Source organism: Phyllostomus hastatus, unplaced genomic scaffold (assembly GCF_019186645.2).
Source record: "Phyllostomus hastatus isolate PE091 unplaced genomic scaffold, TTU_PhHast_1.1 phas_contig_17, whole genome shotgun sequence".
Classification (NCBI taxonomy): domain Eukaryota; kingdom Metazoa; phylum Chordata; class Mammalia; order Chiroptera; family Phyllostomidae; genus Phyllostomus; species Phyllostomus hastatus.
The window spans coordinates 10,338,616-10,364,609 of NW_025333664.1; the positions used below are offsets into that span (position 1 = coordinate 10,338,616).

Below are 25,994 nucleotides of genomic sequence, written 5' to 3' on the forward strand. Positions count from 1 at the left end.
TGGCGCCCTGCCGGCCTTGTTCCCATCGCAGTTGCCGTGACAAATGCCACCGCCCACGGGTCTCTATCAACAGTACAGCTGAGCTGTACCCCTCTGCCTCTGCTCAGCGCCCACGGTCAGCCCTGGGTGCCGATATAATTAGCTCCATCTCGGTGGTGAGCATGCTCACAGCCTCTGACACGACTGTCACCTCCCACTCAGTTGTCCCCGCTGCTGGGCACAGGTCGGAGTGCCGCCAGAGGACAAGCTTAGCCCTCAAAACCTCTGATTTGTCACAAGGAATCAAAGCCCTTTTTTCCGCTTCCGGGCTGTGCCAAATGAAAAGTTTGAATTAAAAAAAAAAATGCCGCCTCTTGCATTTGCTGAGAAATCCGTTTCTCCTGATCCATAACCCGCGGGGGAGGAGGCAGGCTGTTTCTTTAAGAGGCCTCCGCGAGCCGGGTGGGAACCGCCGGCGTTTCCCGCGACAGCTGGGCCCACCCTCTCTTGAGTGACAGGCAAATAGCCTAATTGAAGAAGGAGAGTTCAGCGTGACGGCGAAACGGAGCAATAGAAGCCGGTGTTAGTGTGCGCGGGGCGGGGTCCCTGGAAGGCCGGGCGGGCGGAGGCTCGGGAAGCAGCCGCGGCAGACCCCGGCGCGGGAGCTGGGCCTTGGTCCGCACCCTGGTGAGTGAGGGGCGCGCTGGGGGCCGGGTAGGGGCGGGCCTCGGAGAAAGGCCTCGCCCGAGGGACACAGCGAGGACAGGCGAAGCCGGGCTGGGAAGGGGGCCGGGGTCTGCTTTGCGCTTCTGCCGTGAGGGCTAAGGTGCTGGAGAAGGCGGGCCCGGGCTGCACCCCACGGGCTCGGCAGGCCCCCGAGGGGTCGCAGCCCAGTTGGGTCCTCCCGGCCCGACGGGGCACCTCACCGGAAAGGGTTGTCGGGTGGGAAAGAGGGCGGGCCTGGCCTCCAGGAGCAGGGGCTGGGTCGGAGGGAGGACGATCGGGGGATGGAGCCCGGGGACGCGACGGAAAGATGCGGAGCGTGGAGACGGGAGCACAAGATGGGAGAGGGCTCAGAAGGAGCCGGGAGTGTTTGGGTCTGGGTGGCACATCTTCGAAGCCCTGGAGTCTTTTTCGACATCGCCACCCCGCCACACACATACACACACACGCACACACGCACACACACGCACAGACACTGCTCCTCACTCTGCGCCGTCGATCCGGCCGGCTCTGTAGCCCGCAGTCCATGCATGCACTTTTCCATCTCCGTCCTCTCTCTCGTTTCTGGCCTCTCTCGCCTCTTGTCTGGACTGTGCCACTGCCCTAACTAATCCACCCACGTGCACTCGGCCGCTCTCCTGTGGGCCTCGCACCGTGGCCAGAGGGATCTTTTCCAAATGCAGATAAGATCCAGCCACTCCGCTACCTAAAACTGGCGGACTTCCCACGTCTTGTAGGGCCGGCCTCAGATCCTCACCCAAGCCCTGGAGATCTGGCCCCTCTGGCCTCCCCGCCTCCTCTCAGTCTGCGAATCCTTCTTACTCAACACTACTCACACCACAAGCACCTCTGGCGCTTCTCGCGGCCTTTACCCTTAGAATTCCTTCTCCCTGGACTTGTCTTGCCGTCTGACTTGGTCCAGTAAACTCTTCATCCTTCAAATCTCCACTCAAGTATCACTTCCTCCAGAGGCATCCGTGGTCTCTGACACCCCCACCAAGTGAATTCCCCACTCTCATCACTCTGGGTACTTCTCCTTCTCTAACCCTTGCACAGCTGCAGTTCTACACTAAGGTAGTGCAGTGTTGATGCCTGCCTATCCCACCAGGCAGCGAGGCCACCAGGAAGAAGAGAGTGTCTGCTTTTGCTCCTTGTATCTCCAGCATCTCCCACGAGTCCCGGCACTGTAAATATGTATTTAAAAAATGAATGAAGGGCTTGGCTTCGGGCAGGAGGAAGGGTGTGGTCCTTGAGGTGCTACCAGTGGTAGAAGGAAACCAGCACTGGGATACTTTCCACGTGCCAGGCCCTGTGTCACAGCAGTGCCATCCAGTAGGAGTTCAGTGCAGTAAATGTAACTTTAAAACTTCTAGCCCTGGCTGGTGTGGCTCAGTGGATTGAGCTCCGGCCCATGAAACAAAGGGTGGCCAGTTCAATTCCCAGTCAGGGTTGAAGTTCCCTGAGGAACTTCAGGGTTGAGGGTTCCCTGCCTGGGTTGCGGGCCAGGTCCCAGTAGGGGGTATGCAAGAGGCAAGTACACATTTTTGTTTTTCTCCTTCTCCTTCTTCTTTCTTTTCCCTCTTTCTAAAAATAAACAATCTTCAAAAAAAAAACTTTTAGTAGCCACATTAAAAAGAAACAGACGAAATTAATCTTTGTAATATGTATTTACTTAATATATTCCAAAATGTTATTTTGACATGTAATCAATATAAAAATGTTATTAAGGAGATATTTTTTGTGTGTGTGCTCAGTCTTTGAAATCCGGTGTGTGTCTTACACTTACAGCCCATGTCAGCCCGTGGTAACCATACTTCAAATGCTCGGGAGCCACGCGTGCTAGGGGCTGCTGTGTTGGGCTGTGCAGTGCGAGGAGCTTTACGTGCCTGTGGCATTTAATCCTCTTTCGAGTCTTTTGAGGTCATTATTATTATTATCTGCACTTTACCAGTAAAAATAATGAAGCTCCTGAAAGTTCCGTTGCCAGCTAGCAATCATCCTAGAGTTTGTGGGTGGAGGAGGCAAGATTAGGACCCGGACCCCCATCTGCTAATGTGGAGTCTTTCTATACCATATCCTGCCTCTAGGAGGTGCCAGGGAGTTTTGGGGGTCCAGGAAGTGGGGACTCTGCTTGTTGAAAGCAGTGGTTCCTGTGGGTACATTGCATATTCTGTCTCGTTCCACGCAGAGATAATACGTCTGGACACCTCAGTACGACCTGCCTAGGTGGCTCAGAAACAAGTCCTTCTTCCACCCCGTCACCATACCTCAGCGCAGCCTACCCAGGGCAGCCTGGTCCGAGGATCTGGGTGGAAAAAGTACATGCACCCTGCAGCACCTCAGAGGTGCTGGGAGTGCCCGGCTGGTGTTAACAGGCTGGCTTTTCAGTTCAGTTCAGTGACTTCCCACTGGGCGTGGCCCTCACTGTGGGGAGGCCGGCGCTGTTCTAGGCCACTTAGGGTGACTGGGGCATATAAGTCACAGTCTTCATCCTCAGGATGCTTGTTGTTGTGGACTTGGAAAGACAAGATTGGAACACGGGATGCTTAGATGATGTGCAAGACACCGTGTGGCGTGATGAAGAACCGAATCAGTGGTGTGCGGAGGCAGCCAAGTGGCTGTCTCAGCTGCGTAAAGTGCACACAAGTGTTTGACTGTAATTCCTTCGGGCAGAGTGGCTACTTTGCAGCTCGCCACAGTCCCTACGCAGGTGCTGCTTGACTTAATTGCGTAGCTGCACAGCTGGTTTTTGTATTTGTAAGGTGTTTGCATTTGTATCCCCATTAGACGCGCTGGTTTCAAGTTGCTGGGAGAGATTTGTTGAGCACCTATTATGTGCCATTACATTGGCCACAGCTCTGGAACTGGCTATTACAAAACTCTCCAAGGTTATTCTGCCAGAAGAAAATAATAATAATAGTAATAGTAATAATAATAATAACACCACTACCAGCAGTGCTTTGCCTTTTCGGTCGATTTACTTCCCCTTCACGTAGGTCCTTTCACTCTGTCATCATTGTGCTTCAGCCTGGCGAGTGGGGCTCTTTCATGCTGGGAAAACACGGTTACAGTGTCTGTGCAACGTCTTCAAGTCCACACAGTTGGAATTCTGCTCACTCCATGTCAGGTACTATGCTTACATGGTTGACATGTATTATCCCACTTAATGTTTACAACGACTCTATAAGAGTAGGGTTGATTCTAATTCCCGTTACAGGCCAGGAAATTGTGAGAGCTGGGAGCGACTCGAGATTTGTCCCTCTCCAGAACACTTGTTCCTAATTGTTAAGCTACACTATCTCACTAGAAGGTCAAGGTTGGAGGAGACCTCAGAAACATCTAGTCTGACCCCCGCATGTAGATCGGGGCCAAAGGTACAGAGGGCCTTGTGCTTGCGGGCAGTCGGGCCCCTGCGCCCAGGCCGACGGGCGAACCCAGAAGTGGGGGCCTGCTCCGTCTTTTGTCCCTCACTGGTGGTGTGTGGCCTTGCCAGCTTCTCTGGACCGCGGCTGTCCTATTCACGCAGGGGCAGGGCTTGGCCTGGTTCTACAGAACACAGTGCCGTGTTGTTACGGGCGGAGTCAAAGGGGTCAGGCCCGCAGCCCAGGGTTTCGGTCGTGAACCAGGACCCTTCGCTCGCCACACCGCCTCCCACACAGCTCTGCCTCCCCTCCCTGTTGCGAGCATGGGAGGCTCTTGAAGGGCGACGTTCTCTTAAAGTTCATCTCTATTTTCCATCTGAGTTTCTGTTTCCTTTGATTCCCAAAAACTTAAGCAAGAGATCTGTAAACACTGCCCCTTCTAAATCCATTTCCTCTATCACAGTCAGGAATTTGCGAAGTTCTAGGCAATGGATGGTCCTCTGTCATTAGTGTTTTGTTTTTTTTTTCTATTCAAAAAGCAGTTAGATCTGGGGGCATCCTGGAGGGTATTTTGGTGTGGAGTTCTGTGGGCACAGCTGTGTCCCGGGCACTGTGCTGCGAATTCGGGGGAGAGCAGGCTGGGGGGTGCACAGGCTGGACGAGCCCCTGTCCTCAGATTGTTGACCGCGCTGGAGCTGCGGCCGTCAGCCCCGGCCGCCCACGAGAATCCTGGGAGGGCTTTTCAGCGACAGCGGGCTGTGCGTTGGTGATGCACAGCCGGGGCTGAGAACCACAGGTCTAGAGCTGCTTCTCAGACTTGGGGGTGCACGTGAACCACCCCAGGGGACCTTGTTTGAAGGCAGATTCTGATTCAGTGGGTGATTCCGCCTTCCTGCGGGCTCCCGGCAGCGGCGGGGCTGCCAGCGTGCGGATCCCACTCCGAGCAGCCAGAGAAGACGCTGCCCGGGGAGAACTTTCCATCCGTGGGATCGTGAAGGTGTGTGCGAATGACCGGGTGTGCACACGAGGGCACGTTAACTTTGCCTGAGGCGACAGGACCAGGAAGTCCACTTAAAAGAGTGATTGTCCGAGCTGGACCTTGGAGGATGAGGGAGCGAGTGTCCGCTGAACGTGGTGGAAGGAACAATGGCACGAGCAGAAGTACAGACTTAGAGGAGCATGACGTCCGGGGGAGCAAGGCGACCTGTGGTGATGGTGACGGACACAGCCTCCACCAGGGAGAGCCGGACAGCCACGTGCACCTGGGGTCAGCCCCGTGAGTGCTCCGCAGAGGAGAGGAAGCTCTGTTCCGTGGGCGTGGGAGTGCTGCGGAAGGTTCTGCACGGGATAACAGGAGACCTAGGCAACTCTCCGAGTAGATACTGAGCGGAAGAAGCCACTCCGCCACCCTGTTCCTACACCCTCCCTCGCCACACTTTGGCTCTATCTGATTTGGTGGCTTTTAACCACATGTTTGAGTGAGTCCTGTGTCCAGGAGATTTCAACAAAAAGGAGAAACCTCAGCTGCCTTTGGTATGATGGTCCTTCTCAGCCTCGGTAGCAGTGAATGTCAGAACGTGAGTCCGTGACGGCCGAACTCCCCTCTTCTCCTCAGCGCCTCGTCTGGTGTTCCGCGGTTGGAACTAAGGGAAGTTGAGTCACTTCTCAGATGAGAAGTTTCAGGGGGAAGCCTCTGTTGAGATTGTGTTCCTGATGAGAGTGATGGTGTGACCTCTGGTTGCCTTCCTGGGGTGGCAGATTCTGCTGCAGGAAACACAAACCGAACTCACCCCTGCCTCCCCCACTGACTCAAAAGCAAAAGAAAAAACAAAAAGTCAGCAATCCCATCCTGAAAGGGAAGCGGGGAGGGGAGAGCTGGAAACCTCGGGCATTCTTCATTCTGGATTCCTCACTCATGGGGAGGGATCGACTTTCACTTCCTTTCTTTAAGAAGGGGCTGCCCAGCTGCCCAGCCGCCCCGCGGGCAGACCCAGCCCCACCGAGGAGTCGCTGCCCCAGCGATTGATGGAGGGAGCTCCGTGGCTGATTGGACAAGCACATCTTCCAGAAGCCACTTAGAAAAGGCTTCATTGGAGACACTGACTTTGCCACTTCCCTCTCGTTGCCCCAGCTCTGCCTCTGAAAACCGGGGCTTTCAGTTCCTGTCTTACAGGATTGTCTCCTTCAGGTCAACGTCCACCTCCCTCCTGTTCTGTGTCAGTTTGAGTTTTCCAAGGCAGCCGTCTATCCAGAACAGTTTCAAGGGGGTGGGCAGGCGAGGGGTGTCATCGGGAAGGGGTGTCATCTGGAAGGGGCCGGGGTGTGGAGCTGCAGCCCCCTTGCCCTGTTGCTGCCGAACTCCGCAGGCGTGCTGAGGGGTGGAGCAAGAGGCCATTTGTAACCCCAAGAAGTTTGCAATGTCACTGAATTGCTTCCACCTAGTTTCCACTTCCTTTCTGAAATGAAAATGAAAAGAACAAGCAAGTAAGTGCTGGAAGAGCTCCCCACAAGGAGATCCTTGAGCCCAGGAGGGTTGTCTGGAGAACATGACTTCTGGCCTTCCTCCTGCCGATGTTTGCACAGGGAGACAGGCAGAGGAATGTCTCCCCATTTCTTGTAACCAGAGTTGGGGGTACCAAATCTGATGTTCCAGTGAGACACGTTCTCATGTTAGACGTGAAGACAGAGCTTTATGCAGTGGAAATACTGTGTGGTTGGGAGGTGGTGGGACATGAAGGGAGCGTTGGGCAGTTCACACCAGTCCCTCTGCGTGTAGAGCCAGCCTGGTGCATGCGTGTGGAGGAAGTCAGAGCCGGGGCATGTGAGCGGACACGGCGCACACTGAACCGAAACCGCGTGCCTGGTGCTCTGCTAGGTCAGGAGACTCTAGGGGTGTGCCTGCCCTGGAGGAAGAGTCAGTGAAGAGAGAGACGGTTAAGTCCTGTTTTGTTTTGCTAAGGAAAGGTAGGGAAAGCTAGAAATGGTATAGACAGGAAGTCACATTTGAGCTGGGCTTTGAAGCTTGAATAGGAACTCTTGACGGTCCCTGGGAAGAAGAGAAGTCACAAAAGTACAGAAGAAATGAAGGGACACCTTGCAGAAAGAGCCTGCAGTCCGGGGGCAAGGCGAAGAACTGAACACTTTGGACGGTGGAGTGCCATCATCTGTTCAAAGAGCGAGCTGCTGCGTGCGGGTCTCTTAGCTTCCGTGAGCTCCGGCTTCACGGACCGCAAACCGGAATTCTCCCTGAGCACCTGCTGTGGGCCCGGAACAGTCGCCTGCGCTCACATGGCTTTTAAGCAACACCAGGCTGCCCAGGCTCGAATTCTGGCTGCACCACTTCCCAGCTGCGTGACACTGAGCGTGGGACTTACCTTTTGTGTGCCTCCATCTTCTTATCTGCAGGTGAGGAAAATGGCATACCACACAGGGCCGCCGTGTGGATTAAATGAATGAATACACGCAGAGCCCTTAGCACAGTGCCACAGCACTATGTAATTGCTAGCTGGTGTCATCAGAGGAATCCTTGCAGGGAGGGAAGAGACCTAGCGTTGAGGCCCTGAGACCTAGCCCTGCGACCCAGTCCGGAGTGGAGGCATATGGGAGACAAGTTTCTCAACCCGCCTGACCTTCAGTGGACTCACCTGTAAAGCAGGGATGATTTTCAGGGTTCCGTGAGCGCCCGCTATAATGATGCTGTAGAAGTGAGCGATCAACTACGAAGAGGCACCTACACGTAACTGGTTACACACAAGATGATTGTTGTAAGTCACCCTGTAACTGCTGTGTTTTAAATGAGCCAGACTCACCCGAGTGGGCTCTGCTCTTTGTCAGTTCAGCTGGCGTTAATTGAGGGCCTGCTCGATGCATCATCGTACGCCTGTGACGCTGCTGTCTGTTCAGACCTCCACTTAAGAGTTCCTAGTGTCGCAGGTTCGATTCCCAGTCAGGGCACATGCCTGGGTTGCAGGCCACGGCCCCCAGCAACCGCACATTGATGTTTCTCTCTCTCTTTCTCCCTCCCTTCCCTCTCTGAAAAATAAATAAATAAAGTCTTAAAAAAAAAGAGTTCCTTCAAAGCTTGGGGTCAGTCTTAGACTTCGGCGTTTCAGTTGCAACGAACAGAAAAGCAGGCTAGTTTGCCTGAAAGGGGTTTCGTTGGCACGGTGCAGGGGAATTTCAGGTGCCGCAGGTGTAGGAGGCGTAGCCGTGGAACCTGGAGTGTCGTCTGGCAGTGGCTTCTTCCATCTCCTTCCGGGACTTGGTGGTTTCTGGTTTCTAGCCTCCGCTCGCCTACACATTTCTGGATTCTTTCTGCAGAGCAGCTTCCGCTGCAAGGCTCTTGGTTTTTGCTTCTCCGTATCTTTGGCTTACGAATGACCTTGGCCTGCCCTGGTACCTGCTCTGAAGCTGAGCCACACCTTTCTGTGCTGTGGCCCATTGTCACCCAACTTCTAGTCTGTGTCTTTACTTTGAAGAGCCTAGTCCAGCTAAGGCTGAGTGTTCGCTTCCGTCCGTCAGCTGTGGCGCGGTCGGGAAGAGGTCCCTCGACTCCCACGGGCTGCCTGGGCTTTGTGGGAAAGGGCAGAGTCGCTGACAGTGCGGTTTATAGCATCTCTGGAATAGTCTTGGTGGTTCACTCAGGGCTCAGTTAGGAATCACTCGGGGCTGACTTATTTAATAAAGAAAGAACCAGTCTGCCTAGGAAATGCCACATGGGGTCAAAGTACAGTGGAACTGTGAATTAATGAGCTTGAGCTTGTTTCTCTCCAAAGACAGCATCCAGAAAGGAGTCCTGGGAAATAGGATCTGTTTCTTAGCAGCACCATCGAAATAAGGGCGTGGTTTCTTTGGGCGAAGACTTTGAAATGGGCACTCTGTATTTGCATTTTAAGTTCTACTTTAGAATCACGGACTTTTAGACTTAGAAGGCATCTGAGATGCCACAGCTGAACACTCACATGTGACAGGAGAAGGAAACTGAGACTTGGGTGACGTGTACACGTCAGTCGCCCGGACACTTAGTGAAGGGACTGGGACAGGGTCCCGAGTCCTCCGGCTCTGAGCCCAGTTGCAGCTTCAGGGGGTCACATCATCCCAGCCACTGCGCCTTCTCTTGTACCTGTTCTGTCTGCTCTTTTCAAAAACAAGGAGAACTGCACTAAATATGGAATGGTCCAAGAAGCCGTAGTGTTCAGTTCCGTGTACGCACAGGACAGGAACAGGCGAGGGAGTGACAGAGGGCAGAGAGAAGTCGCCTCTGGGAGGGCCGGAAGGTGGCCGAAATGACGTAGGAGGGAGCTGTCTGGGGTGATGGGACTGTTCGCAGCCCGGTTTTGGGTGGTGGGTGCAGGGAGATGTGTGTGTTTCCATTATGTGTCTGGCGGGAATATGCGCACAAAAGCTCTGTGCATTTTACCATATGTAAAGGACACCTCACAACTGACATGCCCCCAGTTACGGCGGGTTTACCAACAAGGGTGAGGACACCGGCCCTGGTGCCCACAGATTCCTGCATCCTCCGCTGCTTTGCTGCGTCACCTGGCAGAGCACGCCAACCCGGAGTTTTTCTTGGGGGGCCGCTTTCTGCACCAGTGTCTGTGGTGTGTCTAGGCACGTGACAGTTACTCGTGAAAAATTCGGCTTGGAGCCGCTGACGTTGGGGCAACTTCAGGGGCCATCAGGCCAGCCCACCCCCATCTGTCTGGGGGGTTGACATAGTTGCAGTGAACAGAGATCCCGGCTCCCCCGGGGGGAAGGGGAGGGTGTTGGCTAAAGTCAGATCCCGGTTCTAGCCCCTTTACTGCTTACTAGCTGGGGGGCCTCGGGCAGCTTCACCAAAGTCTGAATTTCATTTTGTCATCTTCACCCGGAGGTGATAATCCCGTTCCGTCTCCTTCATAAGGCTGCTTGGAGGATTCCGCAGACTCAGTGGGAGCACTGTGAAAACCACCTCTTTCACGTGGTTACGTTCCTGAAATGCTTGTGTTTTTGACTGTTGACTTCTGAAACAGCCCGCCCTGATCAGGAGGTGGGCGTGAAAGCTTCCCTCTTTCTGGTTTGTAGGGGGCTGCCCTTGTATCCCCTTCCCCCGTGCTGACAAGGCCGGGAGAGGTGACCTTTGTGTTAGGGCCGGAGAATGGATAGGGTAGGGGCGCTGCAGCTCAGCAGCAGCTCTGCCCCGCGTTTCGGGGAGGTGGGCCTTCTCCATCAGTGGAGCATGGATTGCGGGCAAAAGGCTGAACCTGGAGGGGGCAGGAGAAAAAGGTCTTTGTCATTAGGGGAGAGGCCTCTCCCCAACCTGCAGGCAAGGAGTGTACATGCACAGGAAACAATCCATCAGTTGAGTGACTTCCCTTCGTCGGACTTGGAGGGAGAATGCTTCAGCTACTGCTCCGCATACCGCTGAGCTAGCAGAGTTGCCTAGGATATCGGTCACATGGGCCCACCTTCCAGACTTGCTCAGAATGATCCATTTTCCTTTATCTTGGAGAGAAGTGGGGGAGGGGGGTCAGAGGTACTTCCAAAGCCTTGCGCTTCCCCAGAGGGGCCTTTGTCCTCACCTCCCTGCACTCGAGCTCTCTCAAGCTCTCGGCACCTCTCACCCTTGGCAGTAGCAACTGAAACGGCATTTCCTGTTCTCGTTCTCTTCCCCGCCTTCTGAACTCTGCATCGTCCCACACAGAGGAGGCTCCGCGTTGTGTCCTTTGAGGGGGAAGGAGTGTTAGCAAGAACTCGGGAGGAGGCCAGAGAGCAGGTGGCCGGGCCCTGCTGGCCCTGAGATCCCCCAGCCTGACTGCACCTCAGGCTGGCCCCTTGAGCCGACTGCTCCACCGAGGGGAGGCCGTGTCTGCTGTCCTGTGTCTCAGAGCCCACACCCCTCCCTCCCACGGCCCCAAGGCAGGAGTTTGCAGTTAATACGCTCTTCTGCCACGGAGTCCTGTTCCTGACACCCAAGTGTCGTGCTGGCAGATCTCACTAGGGGCTGATCTGCAGTTGATAGATAGCTTTGTCCCATTTCTACTTGCGATTTAATCTAAAGAGACAGAAAGCCCAAGGAGAGATTGTGGTGTGATCTAGAAAAGTTCAAACTAAATAGTTTCATGTGCTCGGCCTTTGGATACTGTCTGTCTTTCAGTTCTCTGAAATAGCTCACGAGAGTAAAGGGTGAAGGCAAACTCGGTGACTTTTCCTTCTTTCGGATCCTTCCCCCCCAGGCAGCTGTGTCTGTGTGCACGTCTTGGACAAGCAGGGCCCGCTGGGAACGATGCCACCACCATCAGACATCGTCAAAGTGGCCATTGAGTGGCCGGGTGCTAATGCTCAGCTCCTTGAAATCGACCAGGTGAGCTCCTGAAAGGGGAAACGGCGATGCCAGGAGGGGGATCTGGGAGGAGCATGGCAGAGGTTGTCTGTAGGGACGGGGACCACTGGCGTCAGGAGCAAGAACCAGCAGCAGGAAAGCCAGGCCCGTCCCACCCTGGGGGAGGTTGGTCACCAGGGCTTGGGAGAGCTGCCTGCCTCTGCAGCCCGAGCCCTCAGGGAGGGAGTCCGTGCCCAGGCCCCAGGACGGCCCTGCGCGGCAGCCCGCCGTTAGAACCCAGGCACCAGGAGGCTGTGGTTGAAGGCGCGCTCTCTCTCTGTTTCAGAAGCGGCCCCTGGCGTCCATCATCAGGGAAGTGTGCGATGGGTAAGTCGAAACTCCCTGCGTGCATGGCGGCAGGCTGCAGACCGAGGGGCGCTGCCAGGTCTGGAGTCACTTCCGCCGCAGGCCCTCCAGTCGGCCAGGCCCCCAGCATGGGGCTCTTGTGTACCGCTGTCTTACGAAGGGGGGGCAGCTAATGAGGGTGCCCTCAGGCCTCTGGGAACCCTTGGTTCCTCCTTCAAGCCCAGGCATGCCCTGCCTGAGGTCCCAGTGGGACCTGAGGCCCACGCTGAGTTGCGCGTGCCTCCTTTGGGGGTGCCAATCTCACAAAGTTACTGGTAGCCTGGAGGAGGTTATTTTTTCCAATATCTCAACCTGAAGCTTTGCTTTTTGTCCGCTGGTCCTCCAAACATGAAACATGCCACCCGATCCCTTGAGCAACTCTACCGAAATTCTGTATTTGCAGCTTCTAGAAAGGCCCAGAGGGGTGACCCACCGGGCTGTCCTGTTTTTCTCCCACACAGGTGGTCGCTGCCAAACCCGGAGTATTACACGCTGCGCTACGCGGACGGGCCCCAGCTCTACATCACTGAGCAGGTCTGTACCGGGGCAGCCAGTCAGGACGGGCCTTGCTTTGCAGTGAGCGACCCGGGGAGACCGCGCTGTTCGCCTCACTTACATCCGGGTAGCTCCCGCTCCCTGGGGACCGAGCTGCTTCCTGGGCAGCCCCGGGGGCGCCAGCCCTGTTCTCCACCACTGGCTGCGACACCGTGCTCTTGCTTCCTGGGAGCCCAGGGCACTTGAAGACGGCCTTAGAAGCCTGTGCCAAGAAGCAGGCAGCAGGGGAGAGGGCCTGACTGAGGAGTCTGTCATAACCCCTCTAAAAATGACAGAAAATTCTTTTATTTTTAAAGATTTTATTTTAATTTTATTTTCCAGAGAGAGGGAGGGGGAGGGAGAAAGAGAGGGAGAGAAAGACCAATGTGTGGTTGTTTCTCTTGCGCCCCTCACTGGGGACCTGGCCTGCAACCCAGGCATGTGCCCTGACTGGGTGTCGAACCAGCAACCCTTTGGTTCGAAGACAGGCGCTCAATCCACTGAGCCACACCAGCCAGGGCAGAAAATTCTTGTTCAACTTGCTTACACAATTTTAATATTTTATCTTAGTTGCTCTTTTTTCTCTCTGTTCCCCAGACTCGCAGTGACATTAAGAATGGGACAATCTTACAGCTGGCTGTCTCCCCGGTAGGTGCTCCACTTGCCGTAGGACTTGATTTATTTAACAAGCATCCACCCTGGGCTGAGCCTGTGGGATTAACAAATCATTCTTTGCTCTCACAGCCTGGCTGGGTAGGAGACAAACAAGTACAATATATGGCCTTTCTCAAGGGTCTTGACGGAAAGTTGCTTGGGGGGCCGTAGGGACTCGGAACAGGGACCGTCTGACTCAGCCTGCGGACGCCCAGGAAGGCTGCCCAGAGAAGGGAGCCCGCAGCTCAGACAGTGAGGGCCGAGCAAGAGTAGCTGAAGAGGGAAGAAAATGGAAAGTGCTCCAAGCGGAGACACGGGCTTTGTTTGGGGAAGGGGCGTCCCGGGTGGCCGAGGGGCTGTGGCAGTCGGTGACAAGCCAGATCCTGGAGTTTCTGGTGACCTGCTTCTGGATTCAGACCTTACCTAGAAGGGACGTGGAAGGGAAGGTTTTGAGCAGGAAGGAACATTATGTTTAGATTTATATTTCAGAAGGATCACTTTAGCGATACGGTGAAAGATGGGCCAAGGAGAGGAAGATGGGTGGCAGGAAGAATCTTCTAAGAAACCGGTGAGGGATGTTAGCAGGCCATGAAGGCAAATGGCAGTGGAGACGAAAGGATGGTCGTGAGAAAGATTTAGAGGTCAGCTGGATGAACGTGGGGACGCCGTGGGTGTGGAAGGAAAGGGGAGACTTCGGGGCGACCCCTGATTTCTGCAAGAGCAGCCTGCAGAGGCAGCCGAGGAAGCCGCCGGAGGGGCGAGCAGAGGAGCCGGAGCGAGGGAAGGCTTGTGCTCTGAGGGCAGGCCGAGTGCCGAGACGGGGAAGGTGTGGTCCGCGTGGGGCAGAGGTCACGCGAGCCCGGGGCAGACAGGCCGTCTGTGCACGCGGGAAGTCAGTCCGTGGGTCGCTGCTGAGCGGGCTTCCTGTGAACCGCTCTGGGGGCGAGCCGGGTTGCTGGGGGTGGAAAGCAGTGAAAAAGTGAGAACCCCGAGCTTACCACATTACCAAGAAGCTCGGCTGTAAGAGGAAGTAAGATGGAGACCGTAGAAGGCGTGCTTTATCCGAGTGCTTCAGAAACCAGATTTTGACAAAGGTGCAGTGAGAGGTCTCCGTCCCAGTCCCATCCTCATCTCCCCAGCTCCTCGCCTCCTCGGACCCTTGTGAACGTGTTGCAGTTCTTTGTGTGTCCTTGAACACACGTTAGGATGGACGAGAGGCGGGCTGACAGTGCGGGAAGGGGGGGCAGTACACGGAGCAGGGCCCCCCGGGGTCAGGACCCAGGAGCCCAGAGCCCAGGCGGAGGGGTGCGCCCCGGCTGCTGGGCCCTGGAAGAGGAGAGCCGGCGCAGGCAGAGCCGAGGTGCGCCTGCAGAAGGGCGGCCGGCCGGTGAAGGGCATGGTGGCGCCTATTTTCTTGGCCAGCGAGACTGGTTTGACTGTGAGGAAGGGAGCGACAGCCAGCGCTTCCCGGACGCCTGTGTTTGCGTTGAACACTTTGATTGTGTCGGATCCGTTCGCCCTGACCCACACCCGATGAGGTGGGCACCCCTGACAGCCCTGCGTGGCAGACGAGGAGACCGAGACTCGAGGAGGCGGAACGACTCACCACCCGCCAAAGTCGTGGCAGCGTCGGTGCTCCCGCCCCGGTCCGCCTGACCCTGGGCCAGTCTTCTTGCCGTCACGTCCTGCGTCCCTGTCTCCGGAGCTCAACGTAGGGGCTTCGCTGTTCCCCCTCAGCTCTGCTCATTCAGCGTGACCGTCCGGCAGGCACTCGCTGTCACAGGAGCAGCATTTTGCGGGCCTCCCCCTTGGAGCGGCCGGCTTTCCCGGGGGCACGTCTCTCCGGAGCGGGGGGCAGCCACCCAGAAACGCTGTCTCCGCAGGGACATTGACATTTGAGCCAGAGGTTCCCTAGTGCGATGCAGGCCAGTGCTCCTCAGACTGTTCTCTCCGGTTGTTGCTTTTCCTCCTGGTTGTTTTCTCCGGACGCGTTCTCCTCCGGGGAGGTCTTGGAGGGTTTCCGTACCTCGGAGAGCACTGTGCTGTCGCGGGCCGTCTGGAGCGTCCGAGGAGAGGCGAGGGGGAGCGAGGCGGACAGGCCCGACTCCTGGGCCGGCAGCGGGCCCGGCTGCCAGTCACTCGCTCGGCTCTGAAAGAAGAAATAAAAACCGCAGAAGCGGTTGACCCCCAAGCCTCCCCATTGCGGCTGGGGACGTGGAACGGACACGCCAGCGGTAGAGAATGGTGCAGTGGTCGATTGCGAGGCACTGACTGTAACGCTGACACGTTCGGAAAGACCAGCGATCACTGACTGGGGGAGGGACTGTAACCGGAACTTGGCGGGGGGGGGGGGGCATCCCGCCAGGGAAATTCCCGAGCTCCGAGGGTCTTCGTCGCCAGTCCTCATCGTCAAAAAGCCATTTTGAAATGAGCTACTTCCCGTTCTTTGATATTCTTGACGTTTCTCCAGGACTACTTCTTTGAGGAGCAATGACACAGACTTTGAGAGAAAGTTAAAAAAAAATAAATTGTGGGGCTTAGCACATTTTCAGGTTGCAAGGGATCTTCAGGGTCATCAGATTAAATTCTCCACCCAGTGCAGGCATCCCTTCTGTAGCATCTTTGACAGATGGTTTTCTAGATTCCCCTTGACTGCTTCCAGTGATGGGGAGCTCATTACTTCCAGAGATAACCACTGCCACGGTCTGACGGCTTTAATGAATGGAAAACTGCCCTACGTGGACCTGGGACCTGTTTCTCTGTGATTTGCTGTAGTTAGTAGACTGTCATCTCCTGGGTCACTGTGTAATCCCTTGGTGGGAGTTTTTTAATCCATAGACCAGAGTGACACAGGAAGGATACAGATACTGTCATAGAGTTGGCCTTGGCACATTGGCAATTCCTGATTGATCCAGAAAACATTTCCTAAGCAGCTCCTAAGCAGTGCAAAAACTAGTTCTGTCCCAGGCTTGGAAGTTCCCAGAGTGGCCCCTCAAAGCTGTCCGCAAAGCGGTTCCCCCCGCCACAGAGCAGACGGCATGTGTCTTGTTCCTGCCCTCGCAGTCCCGGGCCGCGCGGCAGCTGATGGACAGGACCCAGTCGTCCAACATGGAGACCCGGCTAGACGCCATGAAGGAGCTGGCCAAGCTCTCTGCGGACGTGACCTTCGCCACCGAGTTCATCAACATGGACGGCATCGTGGTGCTCACGCGGCTTGTGGAGAGTGGAACCAAGCTCTTGTCCCAGTGAGTGTTACCGGGGTCTCATGTGCGGCTTTCGGGGGGGCACGCTGCTCTCCGCAGAGCGTCCGACTCTCGTGCCCATTGAGTCGAACGAGCTCCTGGAGCGCCGCCTGCACTCAGGGCAGCGTGCCGAGCCCTGGAGCGTGCACAGAGGGACACAGAGGGTCATCACTGTGGTCCCGAACCTTACCGTCTAGCTGGGCTCCCACGCAAAGCAGCACCGTGCCGGGTACATCGTGAAAATAGGAGCCGCAGAACTCAGGCAGGGAGGTCAGTGCGTGACAGACCTGGACGTCTGTGGAAGGTGATTGGCCTGGTGGAGGTCAGCGAGCAGACGGTCCGTTACCGACTAGCACAGGTGTCTGTCTGTTCTTGACCTCCCCCTGCCTCCCTCCCTCTCCACGCACCCCCACCCCACATGCACACACACAGGCCTTCCTCTGTGTTTACCACAGGCCGCCCCCTACCCATTCGCTGCCTCCCCGCTGTCCGTTTTCACAGAGGGGAGGGGATCCAGAGCTTTGTGGTGCACCACTACCGTCTTTCCACTGCCCCAGTGCTGAGATGAATGTGGGGGGAGAAGCCGTGCGTTGTCATGATCAGCAGTGAATAAACAGATGTTTAGTCTGCCTTCCGAGCCTCTGGGGCCTAAGCTGGCAGACGGGGAGTCAGAAATCTTTCAGCCGGCGGATCCGCTATTGAAATTTTCAGCCAAACCAAGCAACTAATCACGGGTATTTGTTTAAGTCCTAGGAAATCCTAAAGCTCTCGCCGTCATCAGCGTTGGCCCCAGAGTTCTGCAGTCTCCCGAGAGTGCAGGATTAGGGGGGCCTTCGTTCCCACCCCTTTAAAGTGGGGATAATACCTACTTGCAGTATTGTCATGAGGAGCACTGTTAATGCAAATGGATCCGAACATGCTTTGTACACGGGAATAGAGTTTAAGTATAGTGCACACTGCAGAAATGAAGGGGTTTAATGTATAAAGAGGAGAGACAGAGGAGAGAAAACATTTTCATCCTCACTCCCCATCAGCTTGATGCTAAGAGCTTTGCATACATTGTCACCTTGCTCCCCCCGACACCCCGTGAGATTAACGTGAGTTTACAGAGGAAGAAGTTGAGGTTTGAGAAGATAAAACTTGCCCAGTCAGTAAACAGCTGAGCAGAAACTGAACCCATGTCCAAAGTCTGTGCTCGCCCTCCTGCACTGCGCCGCCTCTAGGCCTGACGGGACACAAGCTTCCTTAGCACCTCTGCAGAAGTGTCAGGTTCGACCAAGGCCCGGCATCCTCCTTGTTCTCGGCAGCGGTTAGGTGATTCTGTCTCCTGAGAGGGGGCAGTGCGGAGAAGGAAGGCCTGGTCACGCAGCAGCCTCGTGTCGACCGTGACAGGTGCCTGGGCCGAGTCTGCTCCCCGCCTGCCTCGGTGGGCGCGCGGGCGCTGACTCCTGGTCGCGTCGCCTGATGGCCCGTGGGGTGCTCTCGTTGACATCCCTCCCGTCGTGACCGCCTTCCCACCTGTTCCCAGTTTTCAATCTTTGTGTTACTGTGTGTGTGTTTTGCGCATGTCTCAGCTACAGTGAGATGCTGGCATTCACCCTGACTGCCTTCTTAGAGCTCATGGACCATGGCATTGTCTCCTGGGACATGGTGTCCATCACCTTCATTAAGCAGGTGAGGCCTCCCACACTCCGTCTCTCTCTCCTCCTTCCGCCGCCAGCTGCTCTCCAGGCTACGGTGGCGCCGAGGCACTGCGTGCAGCTCTCTGTCCCCGGGCCCGGAGTTTGCATGCTCCAGCTCTGGCCGTCCTGGGGCTCGGAATAGACCTGCTCTCCGGTGCCCTCGGGGCCTGCCCGGAGAACTGGAACTGGGCTGTCAGAGCCGACTCGGGCCAGAGCAGCACTGGCCATCACCCAGTGCCATCCCCAGATCTCCTGACCTGCCTCCTGACTCCTCCTTCTCTTCTCTCTGATGAGAAGTGTTCATAGCATCTGCCCTGTGTTTACAAGTGTGCCTTCTGTTGACAAGTGTGCCGGGAGCCTGTTCGGGCTGTCGGATGAGACTCAGTCGGTGGGAGTGGAGACTTCTAGTCTGGCCCTCCTTTCTTCCACGAGAAGGGACAGTGTCGGTTCAGGAGACTGAACAAACACCAGTGAATACTATGTCCTGACATAGAATTACACCTATTGTTGTTGGCTTGGGACTTGGGGAGGGTCCTGGTGCCAGAGCTGTTTCGGCAAAAGGGACCCGGCACGTGTCAGGATACGATCATGGGGACTGAGAAGTGGGGTCAGATGGCGAGACTGTGCACGTCCTCTCTGCCTCCCCGGGCTCTGCCAGTCTGCACGTGCGCAGGAACCCGGCGCACGTTGGGAGGAGGGCACCCAGAGGTGCATGGAACCCCGGTGTCTGTCAGTGAGGTCCTCTGCTGTCAACAGTCAGCTTTGTCCCCCCTGAATCCTGTTTTGAAAACAAAGGATGAAGCCCTTAGATTTTGAGGAAACACAGTTGCCTGGATACCGCACTTTGAAATTGAGTTATCCCTGCCTAGGGAATCCCAGGCACCTGGGCCAGAGTAGCCATAAGCCAGATACCACTCCCGACCCAGGGGCTGTTGCCCCAGGGTGGGCTGCGGGCCTGAGAGGAGAGAGCCGTCGCGGGCTGGCGTCGGGGACCTCAGCCGGCCGGCTCCCACAGGCCCTGCGCTGCCCAACCGGTCTGCTCCTGTCTGCCTTTAGATCGCGGGGTACGTGAGCCAGCCCATGGTGGACGTGTCCATCCTCCAGAGGTCCCTGGCCATCCTGGAGAGCATGGTCCTGAACAGCCAGAGTCTGTACCAGAAGATAGCAGAGGAAATCACCGTGGGACAGCTCATCTCTCACCTGCAGGTGTGAGTAAGAGACCCCGCCCCCGCCTTCCTCCCCGGCCCTGCTCCCCGCTCACTCTGCTGAGCCTTCCAGCCCCCCTCCTGCTTCCTCGCCGGCATTCCACGCCGCTGGTCTGCGTGCTCACGCACCCACCATTCTTCCGCACTGCACCAGCTCCCTCTCATGATGCTCGTGATGCAGACCCGATGATGCCCTGCCCCGGCGTAAAATGCCCTGCAACTCTCCTTGCCCCTTGGGGTAAAGCGAAGTTTTTTCCATTCCTCCTGTACCATCGCGATACCAGACAGAATTTGCTGCTCTCCTGTCTCTGGGCCAAGTAGTCTCTGTCTGTACCTATGATGATTACATTTACACAAAACGCTCTATTTCTGATTATCTGTGTCCCATTTTAAACGGAGCTCTCTGGGAGCGGGGGCCAGTCATTCCTGTGTCCCCTGCTCAGATTTAAGAAGCTCGTTAGCCTCTGTTGAGTGAACGGTTTTAAGGCTTCTGAGGCTTGGCCTCAGGTTATTACTTGAGTGTCGTCCATGACTGGTGCCGTGAACCATCTCTAAGCGTCAGCTGGCCGGTCACTCTTCTCGTCTCTTCTGCCTTCTCTCTCCGCGGGCACAGCTCCAACCAGGAAATCCAGACCTACGCCATCGCCCTGATCAACGCGCTTTTCCTGAAGGCCCCCGAGGACAAGAGACAGGTCTGTGGCTGCCTTTTCAGGCTTTTCACCTGGGCTCCTCCCAGAGAGGAATTCTCACCCGCCCGCCCTTGGCCCTGCAGAGAGCAGAAAGCCCGCCATTCTCCCGAGTCCCCCCTCCTGCCCCTCTGTGGGCCGAGCCCACCGGAGCGGCTCTGCGGGGGAAGGCCCCGGGGAGGACCAGCCGGGAAACCAGCCAGGGGCTTGGGCTGGAGCAGGAGCCTGCGAGCTTGCTCTTCTCACGGGCCAGAGAGTAAATGTTTCTCGCTTTGTGGGCCACAAGGTCCATGTGGCACCTACGTAACCTTGCCGTTGTGGCCAAAAGCGTCCCCAGGCAGGTAAGCGAATGAGCGTGGGTTCTTCCCATGAGACCTTATTTACACAAACAGTCAACAAGCCTAAATTTGGCCTTAGTTTGCGAGCCCCTTGGTCAGAGAATGGGGAAGGGAGAGGAGACCCTCTGGGCATCCCTGTTGAGTGCCAGGAGGGCGAGACAAACGGGAAAGAGCAGAGGGACTCCGCCCGAAGTTCCGTGTATAGAGACCCTCCGGTCCGGGTTCTAAGCCTCCTCCTTCCCCTCGGCGTTAGCCGTGTGACACTGTGCACATGGCCGCACTTCTCTGAACCCCGGTTTCCTCACCTGGAACGTGGCAGCAACCACACCTGCCTCGTTTACTTCGTAAGGGTGTCGGGAGGCCAGCCAGACCGCTGTTTTACGAGGGAGGACATCGGGAATGAGCTGGGCAGGCGAAGGAGCACTGGCCTCGGAGTCCAGGGCTCTGCGGTTGAGTCCGCTTCCTGCCGCCCGCTGGGCACCTGCGTTGACCTCTCGGGGTCTGTTTGTCTTTCCGTCCAATGAAGGGGCCAGATTAAAAGATCTCTAAGGGCCCTTCCAACACTAACTTCCTATGTTTCTCTTGGAAAAGCCTCAGTTGTGTACGAAAGAAAGGCTTTTGGGTGGTCCGTCAGTGCCCTGGGCTCGGTCAGGTGAAATTCACGGGGAACCACGTGCCAAGCTCTTGGAGGACTCTAGTGGGAGGACCGGGGGAGCGTCTGTGGTTCTGTCTGTCTGTCTGTCTTGGATGGCTTTGCCCCGTTCATGGCTCCCCTCCTGGTCCTGTTCTGAATGTAAGCCGACAGCTCATTCTTCCATCTGCTTCTCTCTGTGCTTTTTGCTTTCTGCCGGCAGGACAAGCACCTTAATCCGCTAGACCTGCCTGTCACTGTAAGTAGCACCGCTGTGTGGGAGGGGCCCCGCTCTCGTCCCGGTGGGGCGAGCACAGCTGGGCCAGAGTCTCCCGTCTGCTCTGACGCTCAGGGAACTCGAGACACAGGGCAGGTCCTGTGCTGCAACTCTCCTTTGTCCGACATGACACCGGAGGCTGCAGCGCAGACCAGAGTCACGTGGAGGACTGAGGCGGAGCCTGTCCCGGGGAACGTGGCCCAGTCCTCCCTCCGTAACTTGCCCTTACGTGGCCATGTCTGTGGGTCAGCCCGGGAAGATCAGGTTCAGAAACAGCCCGTGGCTTTCATCTGAGTGGTGCCCTGACGTATCACCTCCCAGCCCGATACGGCATGGTGTAAAGGTGAAGCCACTCCTTGTTGGACACTGACCGGACCGCTGGATTCGAAAAGGCGTAGACAGTTGACAAGAGGGAAGTTGGACGCTCATTTCCCGTGAGAGGGAGCTTAGAGAGAGGCCGCCCTGCGAGGGTCTGAAAGAAGATGAGAGCTTCCCCCCAACCCCCGTCAGCCCCACAAAGAAGCCTTTAAAGGTCTGAGGCCTTTATACTCCAGCAGCAGACCGCTGTGGTGGCCACTTTGTTCGTGGTCCGCAGCAAGACTGAACCTCAGGCCGACCTGTAGCTACCAGAGGAGTTTCTGGGCCAGCCTCCTCCTCCTCCTCCTCCAGTCGGCGTGTGCTCTGGGCAGGCAGAGTGAAACTCGGTGTCCCTGGCAGCAGCGGCCACTTGGACTGGGGCCAGAAGTCCAGACGTGAGAGAGAGAAAGGGACAGGACTCGTGCGTGGGTCCTTGCCCGTGGGAGATGTGTGGCAGCTGCCTCGGGCCGATGGACTTGGAGTCCTCGGCAAATTAAATGAAGGCAGCGGTTCCGAAAGTGAAGTCATACTAATTAACATTATAAGAAGTGATGGCTGACACTGGAAGGCAGAGTCCAAAGAATTATGAAAAGCTGTCAGAAAAATTAAAAGCGTGGTAATCTGGGAGCAGTTTGTTTGGGGGAAAAGAGCTTCACATTTCAGCAGCTCCTCCAGGGTATCAGTGTCACGGCCCAGAAGGATAAATGATGGTCGTTTTGATGAAGCCAAGGCCTTGGCAGTGATTAAATGGTAATCACTGCGGTCTCTTCCGAAATAAAGGCATGTACATAATGTATTTTTAGAAGATTTGCATAAGAATGGCCAAAGTAATGGTTCCGAAAGGACCCTTAAAGCTTCACCCCCTGGAAGATTCACTTAAGTAGGATACTTTCCTGAGTGTGTTAAATAAATAAAGTGTTCCTGTTAAAATCGGAACCAAACACAGTTTTTAAAGTGACCCTGTGATGAACAATGACCCCAAAGCACCCAGCGCGTTCTCTAGGGCAGTCAGGAGTGGGCTGGGCACTGCTCGCTGGGCTGGAGCCGCCTCGCCCGGCTCCCTCTGCTGGTGAGGCCCTGGGGGTCGGAGGGGTGGGGCCGGAGCCCTGTCCTCCGTCTGGGGGTCTGGAGTTGGCGTCTCATCAGAGCGCCTTGCAGCCCGGGCAGTTGGGGGTCTGCCTGGACCCGTGACCAGTGGGTGCGGCTGGGGCCATCACGCTGCTCTGTGCTCCGTGTGCGTTGTCCGTCGCCCGGCGTCCGTCCTTGTGCCACCGTGTCTCGTCCTGCTGCACGCAGTCTTCTTCGTCCCTCTCTGAAGACGATGGGGTCGATCGTGCCTCTGGGAGGGGAAACCCTACTGTGTGAATTTGCACTCCCACAGAAAAGTGTGAGGGCATTTGTTAGAGTGTGAAATCCACTGGATGGTTCGTGGACTTTTTTCTATTTGTCTACTTTTGGTTTGAAAGGAATAAAAATGTAAAAGAAAAAGCCCCTGAGCTATGACATCTCCTTCCTCTTGATAGTTGCCAACAGCTCTGTGCCTGCCGCCTTGCCTGACGTTTGCTTGTTTTTCTCAACAGGACATGGCCAATGCTTTCGCACAGAAGCACCTCCGGTCCATCATCCTGAATGTAAGTGTCCGGAACAACTGTATTTTGTTACTATTGCTTTGTTACTATAAGTAACAATTGTTACTACTATATAGTTGTATTGTTATCATTGGAGTTACTGTTCTGCAGGGAGGACACTCAGAGGGAACTCACCAACAGGCACTAAACACTTCTTAAAGTGAAAAGCGTTTTGGGGAGCTCCCTCCAGGAGGCCGACTGGCCCCCCAGGAATTGCTCATTGTCCTGCAAATCCAAATTTTTTTTTTCTGGGGGAGTATGTTGAAATAGGCACACAGAAGGAAAGCAGCTCATTGAAGTAACACCGGGTATGAACCCGAGCTGTGCCGGCAGGGGTGAGTGAGACAGTGCCCTGTAGGGAGACCAGTGGCCACAGCACCACGTGGTCAGGTTCCGCAGAAGCTCGAGGCCGGGAGATTTCAGAGGGGGGGCAGTGAGTCCTGAGTGGAAGGGAGGTGTCAGGAAGCCTTCAGAGGAACAGCTTCAGGTGGGGCTGAGGACGAGTCAGCAGACCAAGAAGAAAGGGATTTCGGGAGGGTGGGCCAGAACCTGACGGGGTGTGTAGGTAGAGGGGGAAGCAGGGGGGTTTCTGGGAGGACCGCAGAGGTGGCAAAGACCAGATCAAGGAGGATCTTCGTCTCCTTCCCACGGGCAGGTGAGGGGGTTTCATCGGGGTCGTGAAATAACCGGACTCATATTTCAGGAGGATCCCACTCCGAGGTCTGCATGCTTCCTGAGTAGTGCTCGAGGGAGGAGAGCGGAGCAGGGGTGGTGAGGGGTGGGGGGCATCTGGAGAGAGGTCTCCTTCCTCGTCGCCAGGGTGGTGATTTGGGGTGGGAGGGAGCAGAGGGGGGACAGCGGGAGCTGGGAAAGAGAGCCGAGGGTGTGGGTTAAAAGGAGGCCATTTTATCAGCTGTCAGAAGCTAGGGAGAGCTGGGAGGCCACAGTGCAGGGAATAATGGGAGAAATTTGGAGTCAAGTGTGAAAAGTTCAGTAATTCTGTCCATGAACTAACCCCCACTCTGCCATTAGCCAGTCTTTGATCTTGTGCAATGCACTTAACTTCTGTGGCCTTCCAGTTGCTCCTCCAGACGGAGGCTAAATGAGCTAATATGCATTCAGTGCTAGGCCAGGGCCTGGCTCGTGGTCAGCGCTGTGCTCGCATTGGCGGTTCTGTGTGAACCAGGTGCAAAGGTGGCGGAATTCAAGCAGTGAGCTCTGAGTATGAATCCAGCGGTCGGCTGCTCTAAATAGGCAGAGCCTGTCAGGCCTCCCTGCACAGAGCCGGCCCTTGCCTGCTGGCCACTTCTCTGGTCACAGCCCCATGGCCCGCCCGGGAGGAGGAGCCTCAGCTGACGCTCAAGCACTCTGCCCCGTGAGTGGCAGAGAGCACACGGCTTCCCCCGCATCCTTGTCCACATTCCTGAGCAGCCGCCCTCTGTGGGGTGGGGGGTGGGGGTGGGGGAGGGTGCCCCTCGGGGAAACTTAATGAAGTTTGAGGCTTATTATTTACTTGAATGGGGTTAGAAGTTCAGCTCATTCCTGGACAAACCTTGTGTCAAGGCTAAAATTCTGGTACAGAAGACAGTTCCGTGTCAGGGCTCGGGACTTAAATAGTCCCCTAGGAAATGCTTAATGCAAGCTCCCTTCAGCCCAGGAGTTCAGCTGCATCAAGCCAAAGAACGTAGGCCTCGAGGTGTCTGACAGTCAAACAAGACGCTGGCTAAGACCCCCGAGACGACAGCCCACCCACCTGACTGGAGCTGAACTTCTTTAAGCCGTTGAGGGCGATGGCGGTTACCTTTCCCCTGTGGTGTGTCTGAGAAAGGGGGGTTAAAGCGAGTGACCAACGTCACATGAACTTGAAAGCCTCTCTAAAGTGGTTTGATGACTTCTGGAGCGGCGAGGAGGAAGGAGGAGGGATAGACGGGCAGGGAGGAAGCGGAGCAGCAGAGGAGGGGACACAGAGAAAGGAGGCGGCTCGGAGTGGGGCAGAGAAGAGGTGAGGGGAGGACAGCCGGGCAGTGGCGGAGAAAAGAGCCTGGGCAGGAGTGTCCGGGTGCAGCGAGGAAGGGGGGCTAAGAGGGCAGCAGGAGCAGAGCGGAGGGAAAAGGCAGTCTGGAGAGATGGAGACAGACGCTGCAGCGGAGCGGAGAGGGGTGACCTCTCGCTGGAGAGACAGAGGGAGTGCACAGGGCAGAGGGAGCCAGAGAGGGCACAGAGGGAGGGCGGGGGGCTGAGCACACCCTGTAGGGAAAGCAGAGCAGTTTTGTCCGGTCGGAGTTGCCGCCGCCGCTCTGGAAGTGCTGTCCACAGTGGTAGCCACCAGCCACGTGTGGCGGTTGAGATGCATCTAGTCTGACTGGGAACTTAATTTGTCATTATTAAAAATGTTCGGTTGAAAATTAAATGCCCACACGTGGCTGGTAGCTACTGTTTGGGTGGCACAGAGCGAGAAAGAAAGAGACGGAAGGGAAACGCACTCCGGCGTCAGTGGGGAGAGACGCGGTCTAGTCTCCAGGAAATGAAACAGGAACCACTTGTGTATTTTACCTGTCCCGGCAGCAACATTAAAAAGAAACACTGGAGCCCTGGCCAGTGTGGCTCAGTCAGTTGCGCGTCATCTGCAAACCGAAAGGTCGCAGGTTCACTTCCCAGTCGGCGCATGCAAGAGGCAGCCAATTGATATTTCTCCCACATTGATGTTTCTCTCCCTCTCTTCCTCCATTAAAAGAAATCAATATAAGAAAAAAACTAATAAAATTTCATTTAACCCAATATAACCAAAATACTATGATTTCAATGCATAATCAATAGAAAAAATCATTAATGAGATACTGTACATTTTGTTTTTCGTACGAAGGCTCTGAGGTCTGGTGAGCATTTGTCACAGCACATCTCAGCTTGGCTACATTTCAGATGTTCAGCAGCCACACGTGGCTAGGGACCACCAGGTTGGACCGCACAGGTCTGACGGGCTTGATCTCG

At 55.9% G+C, this 25,994-nt stretch overlaps 1 protein-coding gene across 1 annotated transcript in view; it reads left to right on the top strand.

The window, feature by feature from the left end:
- The first annotated feature begins 544 nt into the window (after positions 1 to 544).
- Positions 545 to 25,994, top strand: part of ELMO2 (engulfment and cell motility 2) — a 35,756-nt gene continuing 10,306 nt past the window's right edge. Inside the window, exons 1-10 of the mRNA XM_045833372.1 lie at positions 545 to 666; positions 11,282 to 11,409; positions 11,714 to 11,754; positions 12,234 to 12,306; positions 12,904 to 12,954; positions 16,024 to 16,205; positions 17,777 to 17,876; positions 18,941 to 19,092; positions 19,703 to 19,781; positions 22,959 to 23,009. Coding sequence (XP_045689328.1) covers positions 11,332 to 11,409; positions 11,714 to 11,754; positions 12,234 to 12,306; positions 12,904 to 12,954; positions 16,024 to 16,205; positions 17,777 to 17,876; positions 18,941 to 19,092; positions 19,703 to 19,781; positions 22,959 to 23,009 — 807 coding nt within the window. The 5' untranslated portion in view covers positions 545 to 666; positions 11,282 to 11,331. The remainder of the gene's footprint in view (positions 667 to 11,281; positions 11,410 to 11,713; positions 11,755 to 12,233; positions 12,307 to 12,903; positions 12,955 to 16,023; positions 16,206 to 17,776; positions 17,877 to 18,940; positions 19,093 to 19,702; positions 19,782 to 22,958; positions 23,010 to 25,994) is intronic.